This window comes from Oreochromis aureus, linkage group 23 (assembly GCF_013358895.1).
Source record: "Oreochromis aureus strain Israel breed Guangdong linkage group 23, ZZ_aureus, whole genome shotgun sequence".
NCBI classification, from domain to species: Eukaryota; Metazoa; Chordata; class Actinopteri; order Cichliformes; family Cichlidae; genus Oreochromis; species Oreochromis aureus.
In genome coordinates, this window is record NC_052963.1 from 1,006,343 (window position 1) to 1,026,411 (window position 20,069).

At 42.9% G+C, this 20,069-nt stretch overlaps 1 protein-coding gene across 1 annotated transcript; it reads right to left on the reverse strand.

Moving 5' to 3' along the window:
* Nucleotides 1-847: 847 nt before the first annotated feature.
* Nucleotides 848-18,102, reverse strand: fam207a (family with sequence similarity 207 member A). Its single transcript, XM_031736313.2, has 7 exons — nucleotides 17,645-18,102; nucleotides 16,939-17,059; nucleotides 16,249-16,281; nucleotides 11,533-11,601; nucleotides 2,975-3,149; nucleotides 1,222-1,287; nucleotides 848-1,125 (listed from the first exon to the last, which is right to left on the reverse strand). Exons 1-7 carry the CDS (start codon nucleotides 17,813-17,815, stop codon nucleotides 999-1,001), a joined length of 762 nt encoding a protein of 253 aa, XP_031592173.1. The 5' UTR covers nucleotides 17,816-18,102; the 3' UTR covers nucleotides 848-998.
* Between the last annotated feature and the right edge of the window lie 1,967 nt (nucleotides 18,103-20,069).

Here is a 20,069-nt window from a genome sequence, read left to right on the forward strand (position 1 = left end):
GATTTTGAATTGAAACTCAAAATATAACCCGTTTAACACCAGCTTTAGTGTTAAGCATAAATGACTAATGTGATTTAGCTGTTTAAATAAAAGCAGAAAGCAAAGCTCTGACTTACCATTAACGTCAGTTTGTAGTACAGCCGTGTACAGAATAACATGTAGGAGTTTGTTTGTATTTTGAACCACAGACAGAGTCCTGGGATCATCGCCCAGGCCGTTTCCTGTTCACTGTGCTCTTCTTCTTTCTGTCATTCACTCCTGTAATGTTTGATTTGTCCTTCAGTGCATTCAGAGCTTTGATCATATGTTGTGGCTTCACACAAATGTCTTTAATTGCAAATTAAATACTTAGAGTCAAATCCAGACCTTCATTCATTCATTTCATTTATTAAGAAATAATGAAGAAGAATGTAAAAAAGGAAAAGAGCAGAAGCTAAAATCACACATCAAAGCTAGCACGTTGCCTTGACATTACTTATGTCTTATCTCTTCTAATTTCTGCATTTCCTGTAAGTCAGACTTGGGGAAACATTTCACACTGTTTTTGTAAGACTCCTCATTTCATTTGCATCTACACCCGAAGTGGAGAGTCGGCACGGAGACATGTGCCATATTACTGGGAACACACCAGGCTGAAATAAAGGGGAATTATCAGAAGCATCCATATTTCTGTATGTTAGAGGTATGTGAATGTGGTGACAGTTTGAACACTACTGTCAGCTCACAGCCTTATTCACAGATAAGCAGCTGAAAATACACATCCTGGGATGTTACGTTATTATTATTTTTAGTGAACACAGAGTGATTAAAGTTTGTGAACCTTGTAAGAGAAATGAAACAGAACATGTTGGGTCTAAACGTTGTGATTTATTATTTCAGAGAAACCCTGCTGTATCATTTCCACTCACAGGTATCAGGGTTGTTGCTGTTCGCTGACAGTTATAAATGTTTATGTGTGAATACTCTTCAGCCTCCCACAGTCCAGCTTTGGGATCTTGCTAAAGGCAGCTTTGCTCTTCCTCCTGTCTCATCCTCTTCCTCAGCAGCTCACCGATATCAGCCAGAGGGTTGGTTTTACCTGAGAGTGTCCTCACTGCTTTGCTGAACCTGCTGATCTCAGTTTCCCTGTAAAAACAGAAAAGAAGAGTGGCAGAGGATTTCCACACAGGAGTGTAGTCTGGCTCTCAATCACTGTAAGTAAGAAAGAAAGAAAGCTCTTACAGCAGTTTGCGTTTCTGTGAGCGTTTCATCTGACTGAAATCTGTGGGCGCTGGTCTCTTCACCGGGCTAAAGGGAGGACATCGGACAGAGACATGGGGACACTTTAACACATCGAGAGCAGTGGACAGTTTCTTCTAATGGTGTCTCCTACTGGTCTTCCACAAAGCAGGGAAACGCTCTGGGGTTTATTTATAAAGCAGTCATTACTTTAATGTTGCTTGACATCAGTATGTGGTGGTCACATGACCGCAGAATTTAAGTGTAAATCAAACAAACTAAAGAAATGCTTTTTATCACAGTCTGTGGTAGAAGCTGCTCCTTCAGGTAGCACCATCCAAACTCTGTAAGACAGTCGGGGACAGGACAAGGACAGACGGGGACAGAGAGGGACAGACGGGGACAGGATGGGGACAGAGAGGGACAGACAGGGACAGACAGGGACAGACGGGGACAGAGAGGGACAGGATGGGGACAGAGAGGGACAGACGGGGACAGAGAGGGACAGAGAGGGACAGACGGGGACAGAGAGGGACAGACGGGGACAGGATGGGGACAGAGAGGGACAGACGGGGACAGACGGGGACAGAGAGGGACAGACGGAGACAGGATGGGGACAGAGAGGGACAGACGGAGACAGACAGGGACAGACAGGGACAGACGGGGACAGAGAGGGACAGGATGGGGACAGAGAGGGACAGACGGGGACAGAGAGGGACAGACGGAGACAGGATGGGGACAGATGGGGACAGGATGGGGACAGATGGGGACAGACGGGGACAGGATGGGGACAGAGAGGGACAGACGGAGACAGGATGGGGACAGAGAGGGACAGGATGGGGACAGAGAGGGACAGAGGGGGACAGACGGGGACAGACGGAGACAGGATGGGGACAGAGAGGGACAGACGGAGACAGACAGGGACAGACGGGGACAGACGGAGACAGACGGGGACAGAGAGGGTCAGACGGGGACAGGATGGGGACAGAGAGGGACAGACGGGGACAGGATGGGGACAGAGAGGGACAGGATGGGGACAGACGGGGACAGGATGGGGACAGAGAGGGACAGGATGGGGACAGACGGGGACAGGATGGGGACAGAGAGGGACAGGATGGGGACAGACGGGGACAGGATGGGGACAGAGAGGGACAGGATGGGGACAGACGGGGACAGGATGGGCACATGGAAGCTCATTTAATTATTAAAGGTTCGCTCTCTCAGACAGACCTGTGGTCACAAGAGTCAGCTGACTGTACTAAGGAGATATCTGACACTGATCCAAATGAAAATATCACTCAGTGTTTGTTTTTGATATTATTATTATTGTTGTTGTTGTTATTACTGAATAGTGTTAAAGTTTGACTTTGACCTAGATGAACCCAAGCCCGATTACTGCTGCTTGAATAACAAATTTACAGTTCAAGGTTTGTTTTTTTTGCCACTCATCATGAACACGACAGAACAAACTGAAGTTCAAATTCTCTAAAATACAAACAAAGTGACTGAGACTAAAGATGTGAAAACCAGCACGAGTGTACAAAGATGACAAAGTTTCTGAGGACTGTGAGTGAGAGCAGCCATTGGTGAAGCCTCATCAGCCACAAACATGCTGTAGGATGCTATTAGTCCTGATTTGCTGCCTTCAAGGACAAAAGAAACGCGATCATTTCGGGACGCTGCACTTGATAATCAACAACTGTCATGTTGACACTTGATGCCTGGCTTGCTCAGCGCTGTGCAAAGTCACACTTACACTTTGATTTTCCTGCTTTTGCGGCAAGCAACGGGGGCTGTGGAAGCTGGGGAGATGAGCTGAGAGAGCTCCGGCAGGGCGTCAGCCAGCGGCCTCATGTCTCCCACTACAGGAGTGGCCTGTCTCCGGACCTCGGCTGCTTGGAGCTCTTTCGCCTGCTTGATGGAGCTGATCTCTAAGAAACAGCAGCGAAATTATTACAGTAAGACATATAGTGACAGAAAATGTCAGTACAAGATGTGTGGCATTTACCACACTGCACTCACTGAATGAAGCCTGTAATTTTAGATTCTGGTCTTTTACAAAGTTCATATTCATTTTAAGCTAGCTTCCTTCTGGTTGTAAACAACTCTTAAAAAAGAAAGCTCTGGGCGACACAGCAGTGTACTGGTTAGACCTGTAGACAGAAACCAGTGAGAGTCCATTTGAATACCATAACCCTATTTGTACCTGGCAGCTGTGAAAATACAAGCATCCAAAACAAAAAGCCTTGTTTCTGTTTGTTGAGCCATCACTGTAAATTTACAAGGAACCTCTTTTTATGATGTCATGTGGTTTGGCCTCATCTCGCTGCTTTTCACGAGCAACAAAACACACTTCATGTTTTACAACAATACATACAACACTAAAGCAAACACCTGGTCCCTTCCTGTGACATCAGCACTAAACAGGAAGCTATGCATACAGGAAGTGAGGCAGCACTTCCTCCTTTTGCTTCTGGAACACAGGTAAGTAAGGCGAGATCAAACAAAGTAAACTGGACAAACTAACAGTTTAAACATTAAATGAAATGCAATGAAAAAACGGCACTTCAGAGGGTCATTAACATGGCCCAAAAAATCCTTGGACATCCTCTTCCCTGCCTGAAGGACCTGTACAGCACGCTTGAGGTATATATATATATATATATATATATATATATATATATATATATATATATATATATATATATATATATATATAAACACACACATACACATATATATATACATATATATTATATATATACATCCACATCCTCTCGAGCTCTTCTCTGAGCCCTTGGTATTTCTCCAGCTTCTCGTGTTCCTTCTTCCTGATATTGCTGTCATTCGGAACCGCTACATCGATCACTACAGCCGTCTTCTTCTGTTTGTCTACCACCACTATGTCCGGTTGGTTAGCCACCACCATTTTGTCCGTCTGCATCTGGAAGTCCCACAGGATCTTAGCTCGATCATTCTCCATCACCCTTGGGGCATCTCCCATTTTGACCTTGGGACTTCCAGGTTATACTCGGCACAGATGTTCCTGTACACTATGCCGGCCACTTGGTTATGGCGTTCCATGTATGCCTTGTCTGCTAGCATCTTGCACCCTGCTGTTATGTGCTGGATTGTCTCTGGGGCATCTTTACACAGCCTGCACCTGGGGTCTTGCCTGGTGTGATAGACCCCAGCCTCTATGGATCTTGTACTCAGAGCTTGTTCTTGTGCTGCCATGATTAGTGCCTCTGTGCTGTCTTTCAGTCCAGCTTTGTCCAGCCACTGGTAGGATTTCTGGATATCAGCCACCTCCTCTATCTGCCGGTGGTACATACCGTGCAGGGGCCTGTCCTTCCATGATGGTTCCTCGTCTCCCTCCTCTTTCTTGGGTTTCTGCTGCCTGAGGTATTCACTGAGCACTCGGTCAGTTGGGGCCATCTTCCCAATGTATTCTTGGATGTTCGTTGTCTCATCCTGGACTGTGGTGCTGACACTCACCAGTCCTCGGCCCCCTTCCTTCCGCTTAGTGTACAGCCGGACTTGGGGTGAAACCCTCCATGCATGGTAAGGAGCTTTCTTGTCTTTATGACAGTGGCATCTATCTCCTCCTTTGGCCAGGCTATTACCCCAGCAGGGTACCTGATCACGGGCAGGGCGTAGGTGTTGATGGCCCGGATCTTGTTCTTACCGTTCAGCTGACTCCTCAGGACTTGCCTGACCCTCTGCAGGTATTTGGAACCGCAGAGGGAGGGTAATAATGCTTTGGATTTTTATATAGCGCTTTTCAAGGCACCCAAAGCACTTTACAATGACATTATTCATTCACGCTCACATTCATACACTGGTGGAGGCAAGCTACGGTTGTAGCCACAGCTGCCCTGGGGCAGACTGACAGAGGCGAGGCTGCCATATCGCGCCATCGGCCCCTCTGGCCAACACCAGTAGGCGGTAGGGTAAAGTGTCTTGCCCAAGGACACAACGACCAGGACAGAGAGGCCGGGGATCGAACCGGCGACCTTACGGTTACAGGTGCCCTTCCCAACCCCCTGAGCCACGGTCGCCCCGTACTGCCCCTTGTGGCTGTTCAACTTGTAGCCAAGCATCTCACTGGTCACTGCTGCCGTATTGTAGATCAGCTTGTTAGTGTCGGTAATCGTGGTTGTAGGTATCGTCCATAGTGCTGCATTAACATCATCTAGCAGACCTGAGGGTACTTCACGTAATGTATATACATATATACACATATATATATATATATATATATATATACACACTACCCTACCGGAAACCCGATCGGTACCCCGCATGTGCAGATCTTACATCACTTCCTCTCTTTGCCAACACTGCGACATTCAATATATTTGAATGATACGGTTAGTGCCCAGTTAGCTCCTAGCATTTGTCAACAGCTGTGCCTCCTTTTCGACTACCGGTAAATGGTAAATGAACTGGTTCTTATATAGCGCTTTTCTACTCTGAGCACTCAAAGCGCTTATACAACTAATTCATTCACACAAGCACTTCTTCTAAGCTAAGTGCTAATTATCTAACATTCATACACATTCACACTCCGATGGATGCATCGGAGAGCAACACGGGGTTAGTATCTTGCCCAAGGATATTTGGCATGCAGACTGGAGCAGCCTGGGATCGAACCACCAACCTTCTGGTTAGTGGCTGATCTGCTCTGCCACCTGAGCTACAGCCACCCCGGGACATTTAAACAATGGATAATCCGTATACAAACAAATTCATGCTTTTCTCCTCAACAGAGAGCGTTCCCCGATTGAACAACAGCGCTGTAAAATAAGAAGAATGGCGCCTAATTACAGAGTTAATAATACAGACTTTGTAATAGGTCATGTGAAGATTCATCAGCCAGATGAAGTGTTTACTGACAATTGACAGTGATAGCGGACATCATCATCACTATTCCAATCAATCCTCTCCAAGCATAAACACACTCGACTATCACTAAATCAAATGTAACACACGTTTGTAATGACGCTAATTCAGTTTACAATAGGGTTCATTCGCTCGGTCAGCAGGTGGCAGTATCCTCGAACACTGGGGAGTAAACTGCCATTAAACGAACAGAAGAAGAAGAAAACCCCTGCACATGCGCGGTACGGATCGGGTAGACCCGATTTGTACTGTCCGACTTTGCACATGCGCAGTAAGGATCGGGGAGTCCTGATCCGTAACTATCTTTTTATTTTTCGTTTTTGTCTACATTATATTAAATGTTTCATTATTGGAAACATTTTAAGAGATACTTATTATTCTTAACATCTTAACAGATACTCTGACCCGTAACTATCGTAAAACGCTTCGACCGGAAGTAGACACCTTTCACGCATGCGGGGTACCGATCGGGTTTCCGGTACGGATCAGGTAGTGACAGCAGCTGTGTCCCAAAACGTCGGCTGCATCCTTCGGAGGACCCGGCCTTCGCGGTCTACGTGGGCCGGGTCCAAGCAGATATTTGATGTTTACACAGCTACTTTCTCGCCTGAAAATACGTTAAAAGTTTATTTTGTGACCCAGAAAGATTAAGAGGACTAATTTTAAAACTTAGTAGCGGCCGCCATTGTTGACACGAAGGACACACCCGACCCATCCTTCAAATTCGGGGAAATGAAGGACGCATTTGTCGGCCGCATTTGAAGGAGTTGACGAATTGGGACAGCCTTCGTCGCCTGGCTGTGACGTAATCGGCCTTCAAATGCGGCCTCCGGAGGATGCAGCCGACGTTTTGGGACACAGCTAGCGTCCTTGGGTCGGGTGTGTCCTTCGTGGCCCACCATATCCCAGAATTCATAGCGCGGTCCAGCCAAATTTCAGCTGCCAACAATGGCGGCCGCTACTAAGTTTTAAAATTAGTCTTATTAATCTTTCTGGATCACAAAATAAACTTTTAACGTATTTTCAGGCGAGAAAGTAGCTGTGTAAATTTCAAATATCTGCTTGGTTTATCAAGATATCGCATATTTGCAAAAGTGTGCCGACGTTTTCGGAGACGTCTGTTACCCACCTGCTCGATAGCAAGCCGGGGGGTTCAATGGTCACTCAAGCCAGCGAGAGCAGCGGACTCCCGGCTTCATCGTTTTCAGACCCCCGCTCTTTCGCTACTCAGGTTAAACATGATATATATAAGTCACTCGGATAACTTAAAAATGTAATTGTTTGCCTTTTTTCGGTGTTTTATTTGTTCCGGAGTAAATTGGTTTGGCTGAGATCAAAGTTAGATTAGATAAAATAAAACTTTATTAATCCCCTGGGTGGTTTTCACACAGCTGAATAAACGTCAAACAGAAAACTGATTAAACAGAAGTGTGAGATGGTCGAGAGTTTACGCCAGTGTCCTGTTATAATTTAGATAGCAAGGAGCAGACGGCCGAGTTTATTAAACTCCACCGACACAGCGGTGACGTTAATCAGAAGGCTAGACTGTCCAATTTCACAGCTGTTTACTTCCGGCCTACCCGACCTTCTGAGGACCTGGTCCACGTAGACCGCGAAGGCCGGGTCCTCAGGAGGATGCAGCCCATGAATTTGGACACGACCGTTATATTGAGTAACAAACGCAGACAGTAAGTGTTTGCAGACTACAGAATAAAGACGAGGGACAGCTAACAACAACAAGCCTAACCTGTGAGCGACGGTGTTCTCGGCCACTTTGTGATGACAGCTCTGTAACATCACACATGCAAACTGTTGCACATGAATAAAGTCTCTGTGGAACTTTAACAGGAGGGTTTTGTCCATTTTACTGTCATTCAATTCTTTTCAAACTATTTTCTGGCATCACAGTGAAAATGAGCGACGTGTCTACCAAAACAATAAGAAGAAGTATTGATCCCAAAGGAACCTTCATGAAATGTCTCTTTTTTGTCAGGATAGTCAACTAAATACTCCACAGCTGATGACAAAGATTAAAGTACCACCTGCCAGGATTCATTCTTCTGTCAAACAGCTGAGCCCCAGTGATGTGGAAACAAACCAATAAAGTATGTACTGCATATTTCTTACTTCCCAAACATCAGAATTACTTTATGTTTAGTCATTCTGGAAATGAGGCTTCTTTCCTTAATGTGTCCATTCAAACCGTACATTTAAAATGAAAGCTGGATGTCCTTGGACAGTGGAGCACAGACTGTAACACTGGGACGATCCACTGTGGAGCTGGTTTAGGGTTTCAGCAGGGCTGAGACATGAAGCCATTAGTAACTAATTATACGCCTGAAGAGGATACGTGTTGTGTTACTGAAGAATTGATTGGCTCATCACAGGGCTACTGTTACAGGCCTAATCCCAATTACCTGAAATGATCATGGAGAGAAGATTCCTAATTGGAAGAAGATGTCAGTCTTAAAACCTTTACAGGGCTCTAGACTAACTTTTTGCCACGGTTAGGCACACTGGTGCAAAAGTTAGGCGCACTCAAATTTTTCAACCGCATTGCTCAACACCGCAGTTTTACATGTGCACTTTTTTTGGGGGGGAAGTTGCAGTCCATACAGACAATATTGATTTCTAAATGATTAACTAACAAACTTGTGCTTAAATTGCTTTGTCAATATTGTAGAAAATGTTAAACTTAATCATCATCTTGGCTCCTCTGACGACCTGTTTGCTGCTGCCTGCTGCTGAAAGGCAGTGGGGAGAGGGGACACTTGGGCAGTGCATTTATTGCAGCATATAATGTGTTTTCTGGATACACTGCTGTTTTTTCAGCATTCAAAGATTGATGGCACCGTGTCAGAGCTGGCTATGAATTTCAGACGGATCAGTCCTTAACTTAACACAAAAGTTATCAATAGTTCTTTTCATCTTTTCTTATTACCCACAGCTACATCCACTCTGTCAGGCCTAGGCTGCTCACTAGGGCTGGGTATCATCACTGATTTCTATAATCCATTCGATTCCGGTTCTCAAAGTCCTGATTCGATTCAATTTAGCCTCAGACAGTCAGAAATATTATAATTCTGATCATTTATCAGAATTATAATAGTGCAAGCACTTCGCTCTTGCACTGCAGGCCTACTTGTTGTTCCTAGAGTATTTAAAAGTAGAATGGGAGGCAGAGCCTTCAGTTTTCAGGCCCCTCTTCTGTGGAACCAGCTTCCAGTTTGGATTCGGGAGACAGACACTATCTCTACTTTCAAGATTAGGCTTAAAACTTTCCTTTTTGCTAAAGCATATAGTTAGGGCTGGACCAGGTGACCCTGAATCCTCCCTTAGTTATGCTGCAATAGACGTAGGCTGCCGGGGATTCCCATGATGCATTGAGTTTTTCCCTTCCAGTCACCTTTCTCACTCACTATGTGTTAACAGACCTCTCTGCATCGAATCATATCTGTTATTAATCTCTGTCTCTCTTCCACAGCATGTCTTTCATCCTGTTTTCCTTCTTTCACCCCAACCGTCGCAGCAGATGGCCCCGCCCCTCCCTGAGCCTGGTTCTGCCGGAGGTTTCTTCCTGTTAAAGGGAGTTTTTCCTTCCCACTGTCGCCAAAGTGCTTGCTCATAGGGGTCATATGATTGTTGGGTTTTTCTCTGTATTTATTATTGTGCTATCTACTGTACAATATAAAGCGCCTTGAGGCGACTTTTGTTGTGATTTGGCGCTATATAAATAAAATTGAATTGAATTGAACTGATACACATGAGACTTCATCAGAATTGTGAACATCACAGCAGATGCCTTTGTGTCAAAGTAACTGAGAATAAAACACAGAAAAACATGAAGCAGATTTTCCTGGTCTGGCGTTTTATAGCAGATAACCTTAAAAATATTCTGCAATTTTGCATAATTTTAAGAAGTTTAAATTTCTTCAGTATTGAACAGCAGAAATTAGGCTTTCTTGTCCGAGGACATTTAAGAAAAAAGACAGCGGCCGACAGCGCTGTAAACAACGGTAGACTGGTGGGTGATAAGAGAATGAATGATGCAGAAAACAGAGATTTGAGACGGGAAACTGTTCTTGAAGTACAGAGAGAGAGAGAGAGAGAGAGAGAGAGAGAGCTGTGCATGAAGTGTGATTTTTATCGTGGTGGAAGCAAAACAGCAAAAGTCAGAGGGAATTCATGACGACATTGATCAAATGTGAAGCGCAGTTTGCTGCTTCTTTTGCTGCTGGCTCGGCGAATTTTGGTTGGAGAGACAAAACCTGCAGCTCAGAATCAGCGCAAAAAGACGGAAACAGCGCGGACCAGACGCAGAATCGCTGAGCTCCGACAGCGTGTCCGTGTTCGGGCCGTGGGGTGAGAAAGCCGAGAAAGACAAAGCTGATTCTGATGCGTCGGTCCGCTCTGTGTTTACATCTTTGTGTGGAGTCCGTGTGCCTGCTCTCATTTGCTGTTTGGTGGTTGTTGAAATAGTTTTGTGAGCTTTAATCTGAGAATCTGGCATTTCTGACAAAACACAGTTATACTTAAAAGTCAATTCAGGATTTAATGAATCGATATCGCTTTATTCAAGCTACTCGCCTCCCTCTATCCACCTGCACTTTCAACTGGACCACGGCCAATCAGAGAGGTCCCGCCCCTGACTATTTCTGATTGGTTTAGTCCACGATAGGGGCATAATGTGTGTCTGTTGTTGGCCACACGGAGAGTTGCAGAGATTTTTTTTTTTTTGTTACCCGAACAGTTGGTCGCACCGGTGCAACCAAATATGTTTTTAGTCGCACCACTGAAAAATTTGGTCGCACTCTAGAGCCCTGCTTTAATAAGCTGTGTTACATGAAAACAACTAAGATCACACAAACTGTTCAAAGCTTCACACATAGTTTCCAAGCACGTGTGTCCACGGTGAGTGGAGTGTAACGGGTTCACCTTCTTCACAGAACGACGCGTCCAACTGTTTTTTCACAAGCTTTGAATTCAGTTCTAGCAGCACTGAGGCGACACCTGGACCATACACAGGTCCCACAGGCAGTCCAAGTCCCTCTGGATGGCAGTTCGAAACCTGCCATTGTTGTTTCTGATGTTTTTGAAGAGTTTGTGGACTAAAGTGGGGCTCGAGCACAGAGCGATCAGACACCTCAGCCTCCCTGGAAACTAAACCTAACTCAGTATTTAAAACATTGTAATAGTGAAGTGATCCAAGACAGACACTGACAAAAATATAACATTAATAAGAATGAACACAAGCCAACGTGGCAGACTCCAGAGTGTGTTTGGACTGTTTACTTAGATGAAAATGTGTGTTGGCCTGAGATTTTTTGTAAGAAATGGAGTTGTACGACTGAACCTCAGCTGACAGAGTGAATAAGAGCAGGTTACATTGTTGTGTCCATGTGAACTCACTGCTGAGCCACCGCTCCCTCCTCTCCTTCATCTTTTCTTTCTTTGACTGCATTTTCTTGATTTCTGTGCCTGTAGAAACACAAACACACACAAACAGGAATATCAGTAGACATAACAGCACACATCCAAGCCAGTGTGGCATCACTCAGCAGTAAGACGAACCTATGAGAGGCAGCTTTATGTGACCTATCAAAGATGGTTGCAAACCTTCCTTCTTGAACAGAAAACAAAGCTTCGTGCTGCATAAACCAGCGCTGACACTCCGTGCATGTATCAGGACCAAAACTCATGCAGGGTTAACCCAACGTAGAAACACAGTTCTTTCATTGTGGAAATGAAAGAGTGAAGACAAAATGCTGTAGAGGCGCTGAGCAGTCCTGTCCCTGTAGCTGCAACAGCATCAGAAATATATTAAAGCTTATTAATCCTTGCTTTAGCAGCAGCTTCAAACATGCTATTCTTTGCTCGACGTCCCTCTTTTAAATCATAGCAGTGCCCAGCACTAAAATAAAAGCTAGGTCAACACTGACCCATGAAATAAATGTGTTCTGGTATACGGTGCACTACTGCTCATATTGGGGTTAATTACATTATAGATGCAGTATTCTGTCAATATAAAGACTTTTAAATAAAATCTACTGACTATATGTTGGTGTTTTAAATTATATAACAACTCCCTCTTGTCTAACATTAAGGCTGAGTGTATTCCACATTTGTTCTGTGAAGACGTGCTGTGCTTAGAGCTGGGCGATATAAGATTTTTTCATATCACGATATGTTTTTTCATTTCAGGCGATAACGATATATATCACGATATAAGCCAAATAACTATATTTGTAAGATTTAAATGTGCCGTTGCTCACAAGTAAAATGTGAAATAATTAGCAGCTTGTTTTGATTTAAATATTTATTTCCCATAATAAGTTCAACAGGGTAGATGTACTTAAGGAACATGAGACTTCAGTTTCAGATAAATAAAGGCAAATATTGCAAACTACACAAAAGGCAGCCGCTAAAGCGTTTAAGTTTCAAAATAAAACAAAACAGACTAAATTGTCAATTCCACTTAGAAACAAAATATTAATTCTAAAAATAAATCTTAGTTTGTTTTACAGAAGAACAGACAAAATTGACTAACTTTTGTCAATATCAAATAAACTGAGAACTAAAAGGAAATTTTCAATCTCTCCTTGTTGTATAGCTTAGCTATTACCTCAATTAGCTGCTTGAATCCTTAATTTTCGACCGTGTTTATTGGTAGCATGTCTTTAGCAAGACGGTAGGCTATGGCATTCGTTATGTCGCTATGTCTCTTAGCTTTTTTGTCATATGGTAAGACGCTGGAGAAAGCCGACTCAGTTGACTGTTGTTGCTTCGCAGGGATTCTCCTGGTTGTTTTCGATGACGAATTAGCGCTTTCAGTCTACGGAACTTCTGTGGCCCTTCCTTTCGACAATCTCTCCGGCATTGGAACCATCATCTGTGTTCTCTTCGGTAACCTGGTCACCCAAGCTCTCGGCTGATTTTTCTCTAGCGGGCAAACTCATTTTCTCCATTAACCGGCCGGCACGGCGGCTGGCTGCTTCCCAAACAAATACACATGTGCGGCTTGGCACTTGTGCTGTACGTAACAAGTCACGTGACGTGACGCTGCGGCTGTGATTGGTTCGGCTCTGCGCTACTTAATTTGGATTGGCTGTTCTGTTTTTTTTAAGACAGGAAGAGAGAGAGAGATGAGGTCTATCGCAATAGTTTCATTTTTCTATCGAGAAAAAGTTATTTCGCAATACATATCGTTATCGTTCTATCGCCCAGCTCTAGCTGTGCAATACGAAGCAAATTAAAAATAATTCAGAGATCACAAAGTCCAGCGGTCAGGTAAAATCAAAATCTTATACACCCTTTCTGAAATGCTGAGAATAACCAAAGGGACACCCACAGTCAAGTACAAAGAGTTAACACTGTGATAACTTCACTGAGCGTCCAAGAGAGAACCATTTATCAGAAAATCTTCCCTCAGCTAAAACACTGTAGAGGTGTCATGGATGGATCTTCCAGCACGACAAAGAACCCTCAAATTTCCACATCCATAATTCTGAGGCAGGTATACACAGGGACTAACCAGCGCAAACACAGGGGTTCAGAGTGGACCCTAATGGAGGTGATGGCCAGCAAGCATCCAAAACAATGAACACATATGGAAAGATGGAATGATAGAACAGGAGGTGATGAGAGGGAACTGAGTATGAACCAAAGAGCTGCGATGAAGCTGAGGAACTGATGCAAACAGGAAACTAAAAGAACAAAAGAGAGATGTTAGAGCCCCAGTTACACCTGTACAGTTACACTCAGTCATCCAGGTAAGGAAATCCCAAAAGGCTGATTCTGCTTATCTGGATGGTTTCAGTGGGAGAAACTGTTAGAGTGAATTGTTAAATGTTGCCATTGTTGTACTTAAATGTGTAAACCTTGTCTTAACCTGTATGTTTAGAGATTTTTCTGTTCCTCCCCTACATGTAGGTGGGGGATGCAATTGGTTACAGTGTTTAACTGCAGACATTGCATGTAGGGCTCTGGGTGTCCTTATTTAGTGAGGATGTTTTACTTCCTGCCCTTTATGGCCTCACCTTTGCTTGTGTATGGGTGAACCTTTAAAGGAATTGAGCCATATACAGGGTGAGAGGAGATGACCCTTTGTGATCAGCACAAAGTCATACAAACACACCCACATCCACACACACACGTGCTCCCACACACACACACACGCACACACACACACACACACACACACACAGTGCCTTAGGCTACGTCCACACTAATGCGTTTTCATTTGAAAACGCATCGTTTTCTCTCCGTTTTGGCCTCCCGTCCACACTGAAACGCTGCTTTCCTCAAGGAAAAACGCAGCGTTTTGAAAACGCTCTCGAAAACGCTTACATTTCAAAACGCAGCTGTCCTGTCGCAGTGTGGACACAGGAAAACACAGACTTTCTAAAACGATTATGTATTTTAGTCATGTGATGCAGTCATGTGACCAATTAAACAAAGATAGCGGAGTGCATTATACAGCGGTTGTTTTGATTGCTCTCAATTTTGACAGCCCTAAAAAAAGATTAATATCAGTCTGTACATGCTGCAGACAGCTTTTCTTCAAATTCTTTAATTCTCACTCGCTTTTGCGCATGCGCAGGACTGGAACGTAAGCGTTTTCATCCGTTTCAGTGTGGACGCACACCTCTGTGAAAACGACTGAAAACGCTAGTGTGGACGCAGAGCGTTTTCAGATGAAAAAGCCGTTTTCAAATCTATCCGGGCTCGTGTGGACGTAGCCTTAGTTTTAGAGGTGGCAACAATGGGTGCTTGTGTGTCCCTGAATAAAAGGCTGCAGGGAAGGCTGTTCTTTGAAGTTGGCTGGGAAACAGGTGAGGAGCATTCAGCTCCAAGAGCCTGGTTCCGACCAGGCTTTCCTTGCTATCAAGTAAAAACCGGTTGAGCTGTTTGTCTTGCTTTGTCCACGGGTGATGAGTCTCTGAACCAGCAGGCGTGCGAAGCGCAGACCCAACAGAAACGTTCATCATCATCAGATGACTTCTTCAGTCTCAGCTGACTTTATGATCATTAAGATGCAGATTGTCACGACCACTGATCAATACCAACAGTCACTTTGGATGAGTGATGAAACGTTTCTCCCACTGAAAACATCCAGATGACCAGAATCAAACCTGCACAGGTTTCGATGGGATCTCCGTCTTACCCTAATAGGAACTGCCAAGGACTTGTTTAAGCTAGCGATGGGGAGACATGCCTAACTCAACATCTTGTATGTTTGCTCACTTAAAAATAATAGACGGCTCATTCTTTGTATCATAGTTTAAATTTAATTGAGAGATAAAATATCAACCAAGGCAACAACAGACTGGCTAAGGCGGAGGCCCATTAAAGGCTCCCCAGTCTCCAGACGTCAATCCTCCAGAACATCCGTGGAGGGAGCTGAAGCGTGGAGTTGTTTGTCAGGTGGAGTGGGCCAAACTCCCCCCAGAGATGTGTGCAAAGCTGCTGCTCATCCTGTAATTATGTACCCCACTGTATGTCAGCCAGTGTTGTTCAGACAGGCATGTTATCTCCACACTGTGAACAGTGCAGACATCCTAGCAGGCCTTTATCTACCAGTACAGCACCAAACAACACAAGTGTTTTAACAGAACAGGCAAAGATAAGCATCTGCCACTGACTACAACTGTGAGCACAGGTGGAGAAATCCAATCTTTCACAAGTAGGTGGGGGTTTGTTGGGCAGGGGGCATGCTTTACCACCACTGTTCCCACTGGGAGCCTCATTTTTCCACTGTCAGATGAAATGGATCTCTGTGACTGAGGTGGGCAGAAGACGAGTTCTTCACCTAACCGTCATACATCCACCACACCGCACATACTGCAGAGTAAGGGATATTGAACAGCTGAAGGCAAATGAGAAAACAGCACCACAGCAGGGAGAGAGAAGACTGGTTCAGCACATCACAGCTTTGCAGCTGCTGTAGACGACTAAGTAGTGACGAGCATTTCAACAGTTTCATGGAGGTCTTCATATACACTGAAGAACCAAAACAGGCCTGCTTATTAAAGTCACACCCACAATTACACTGTTTTTTTGCCTCTGTACATTTCAAATTTGAAACTGCTCTATTCTCAAATTACAGAGATTCTGAAGTCTTCTTACCTGTTGTTGCTTTTTCTCTGTTGTTGTCAAATGCTGAAATAAAATCAAAACACTGAGTGAAAACCAGCATTTACACGAGCTGTTCACACAATGCAATATTACATCTGACTCAGGGGCCTGAGCACATTAACCTAAGATTAACTGCAACCGGTTTCACAGCTGAACAAGAGAGACACTTAATCAGCTCAGCAACTCGATTGAATTTCATTTTATTTATAATCACATCAACAGTTTACAGAGATTTAAGGATAGTTTGTTCCTGTCACACCATTTTTTTAAATTTTGTACATTTCTTAAGTAACCATATCGAGCAGCTCTGTTAGGTTCCAAACACAAAATATTTCTCTCATCAGCAAATAGCACTCATTTTAATAAGTCAGACACCTTACAAATGTCACTGATATAAATAAATAATGAATTGTTTTCATTTAACTGTAGCAGTTTACCCGATGAAGAATACATTTTCTGAATTATTTACATGTAGGTTAAGACTCAGGCACAGAAGCAAAACCACTTTCTGAACGGACACAGAGCTTTGTGTTTCAGTTTAGACCTGAGCCACGCTTATACCGTCTTTATAGTTGATACCTTAATTTGCTTCACTGACCTGTGTGGGTCATAATACAATAATCAGTCCAACTTCAAACCTGCACAGAAGCCATCACACTGACATGGTCAAACGTCTCTTACCTTTCGTGACAGGTGTGGGCACATCTGGAGCTTCATCAAACTTGAGTGTCTGTACCAGAGCCTCAGGAGAGATCTTAGTGCCAGCAAAAACACTGGAGGGGAAGGATGCCAATGCAGGAGCCTGCAAGGGTTTAGAATGAAAGTACATCTATAACTCAAATGCTTCTATCCACCACATTTGTGCTAGAATGGAGCCTAATGTGTGATTCTAAACTGCCCATAGGTGTGAATGACTGTCTGTCTCTATGTGTAATGGTCGCTGGGATTTTCTCCAGCTGGTACTTAGTTACTCAGTAATTCAGCAATTACTTCCTCCAAACCATCAACGTGTCTTTTAGACCCCATTCCTACAAAACTGCTCAAAGAAGTCCTGCCATTAATTAATGCTTCAATCTTAAATATGATCAACCTATCTCTAATAATCGGCTATGTACCACAGGCCTTCAAGCTGGCTGTAGTTAAACCTTTACTTAAAAAGCATCTCTAGACCCAGCTGTCTTAGCTAATTATAGGCCAATCTCCAACCTTCCTTCATATCAAACATCCTTGAAAGAGTAGTTGTCAAACAGCTAACAGGTCATCTGCAGAGGAATGGCTTATTTGAAGAGTTTCAGTCAGGTAAAGGTTGATCTTGTCACGTCCGTTCCAACAAAGTGGCAGTGACAGATTTTGACTGTTCGTTATCTCCATGGTTTTAAACACACACCTGTCTGTGAGGCTTGCTCCCCAGTCTTAAATTTGCTGTGAGTAGTTCACCAGGATCCTTCTGTACGGTAGAAGACACCAGTGAGCCGTGCTGCGCGAAGCCGATCGGCCCATCGACCTTTACGGCCTCGTGGTGAAGCTTCTGCCGAACATATTTTATCTTCCCAACCATTTTAATACCGCCGAACCAACTTTAAGTCCACTTCTTACACGAACTCCCTCGTGTTGATACTTCCATTCAAGAGCGTGCAATGTAGGTCAAGTCGTCTATGCTAATACCGGAAATAGTTCTGTTTCGCCTTCAAAAATATTTTCTTTCCTTTGAACATGTTGCCTCAAGCAAGGTTTTGGTATTTCACTAACGGAAAACACGCCGCGTACTTAACTTCCCCCCTGTTATCGCAGCTGCCATCGACGGTGTTAACACTTTAACTGACTTAGAGAGCGAATAAGGAGGTTAAACATATTTTATTTTGGTAATAACTACCGGAAGTAGTTATAGTAGTTCTGAGACGGCTGGTGTACCAGCTTAGTGCCTCGGTGTAAAACGAGGAGGAGTGAAAGTTCCTAGTCATACTAATTTCCAAAAGTTATGTTCTCCAAAACTTTAAGATGTATGTATATATAATTTCCAAAATTATGGTATAATTTCCAAAAGGTTTAGTACCAAGTTATTTTATTTCTTTTTTTCTTTACCTTTTAGAAAATAGGAAAATAATTACTTCCTTAAATTTGTTGAATAATTTGATTTGATGAAATAAATATTTTGTACACTCTCCTCGAGTTGCAATGTTAACTATTATTTTTATATTTTTATTCTGATACGTATTTTTATATTTTATTTTCTATTTATACGATAGTTGGAAGTAAGCCACAGAGGTAGCCAACCAATTCATATTCACATCATCTGCACATTTAAATTCAGTATGACAAAACATTTATTTATGCGAATAATTTTAGTCTTCTTAAATATAACTCACGAAACAAGTAAAAGTACAAATGTGTATACGTTACAGACGTCCTATTTAGTAATTGTGCATGACAATTTTGGAATGGTTTGAACTGTGGGTTAAAGGAGAAAGAGATTAGGGACTAAAGTAGAGGACACAGAGTCAAACATCACTGACACAGTCTCTCCCACATGAAGTCCAGGTTGCAGGTTTTCCTGTGTGGGTGACTGATGTGCTGCCAAAGTCGTAAAATTCTCTATGACTATGGTAGGAACAGATGTGGGTGTGTCCTCATCTCCAGAGAAGTCCAAGTTGATCAAACAAACCTACGCACAAAGAAATGAATAGAAAATGTAAACATCAGCAAAATATCAGCAGGGATTTAATAAACCAACTTTATGAACTCTGTGAGAATTATTTCCCTATCATTTACTATTTACATCACAGCATTCAGGGCCTTTACAGACACAGACCTTACAGAGCATACAAAGAAAATAAATAAACTCATTCAGTTTCAGCTTTGGCTTTTATTACATATGTTTTATTAATATCTAAACTTCATTATCTGTAGTTTTACCACACATTTGACTAAGTATAGGTACTTTAGGTGCATATGGTTAAATGCTACTTATTGTAATATACTGAAGATTCAATGCAAAGATTCAACTGTGTTAGAGAGGCTAAGAATGAAAGTGTGCACTCGTGTAATGAAAACAAATGAACTTGAATCAATACTGTCATCTCTGCTCTTTGCTTTGTCACAGAGCAGTAATTAGTGATGGGAATTCCGGCTCTTTTTAGAGAACCAGCTCTTTCGGCTCCCAACCGGCTCTTAAGGTTGTTTTGTTGCTTTAATTAATTTATTATCAAAAACAATGTAAAATTATGCACAAAAGAAATTACTAATGTTAAAAAACTTGGATTTATTTATATGTTTATATATAAATATATACGGTGGCCCCTAGAGACAAAGCACGTACAAACTCCAAAACACATTGCTAGCATTAACTAACCTTCCCAAACAGAGCTACCTAGATCACTTAAATTACACAATTGAAAGCATATGTGTATTGTTTGTGTATTTATGCACAAGCACTCATATATATTCAAATAATTAAAAAAAATGTTCATTTACCTGTTACTACCACACACCAAATCCGGTCGTTGGTACTTCTTGGCTTGTGTAGCCACTAGGTAACAAAAGCTCAACACTGCCCCTAGCGTCCTGGAGCACTTCTGTTGTGTTTTGTATGTGCTTCGGAGTTTGTACGTGTTTTGTCTCTTTGTCTCTTTTATTTATTCACTCCACATAAAATGTCAAAAATTAATTATAAAATACAAAAACCAACTATTTACATTTCAACTTTTAACAATTTACATTTTCAGCTTTTTCCTTTTAAACAAATTTAAAGTGAAACAAAACAAAACACTGCAAACCACAACACAATTAAATATAAATTAAAATATGAAAACAAA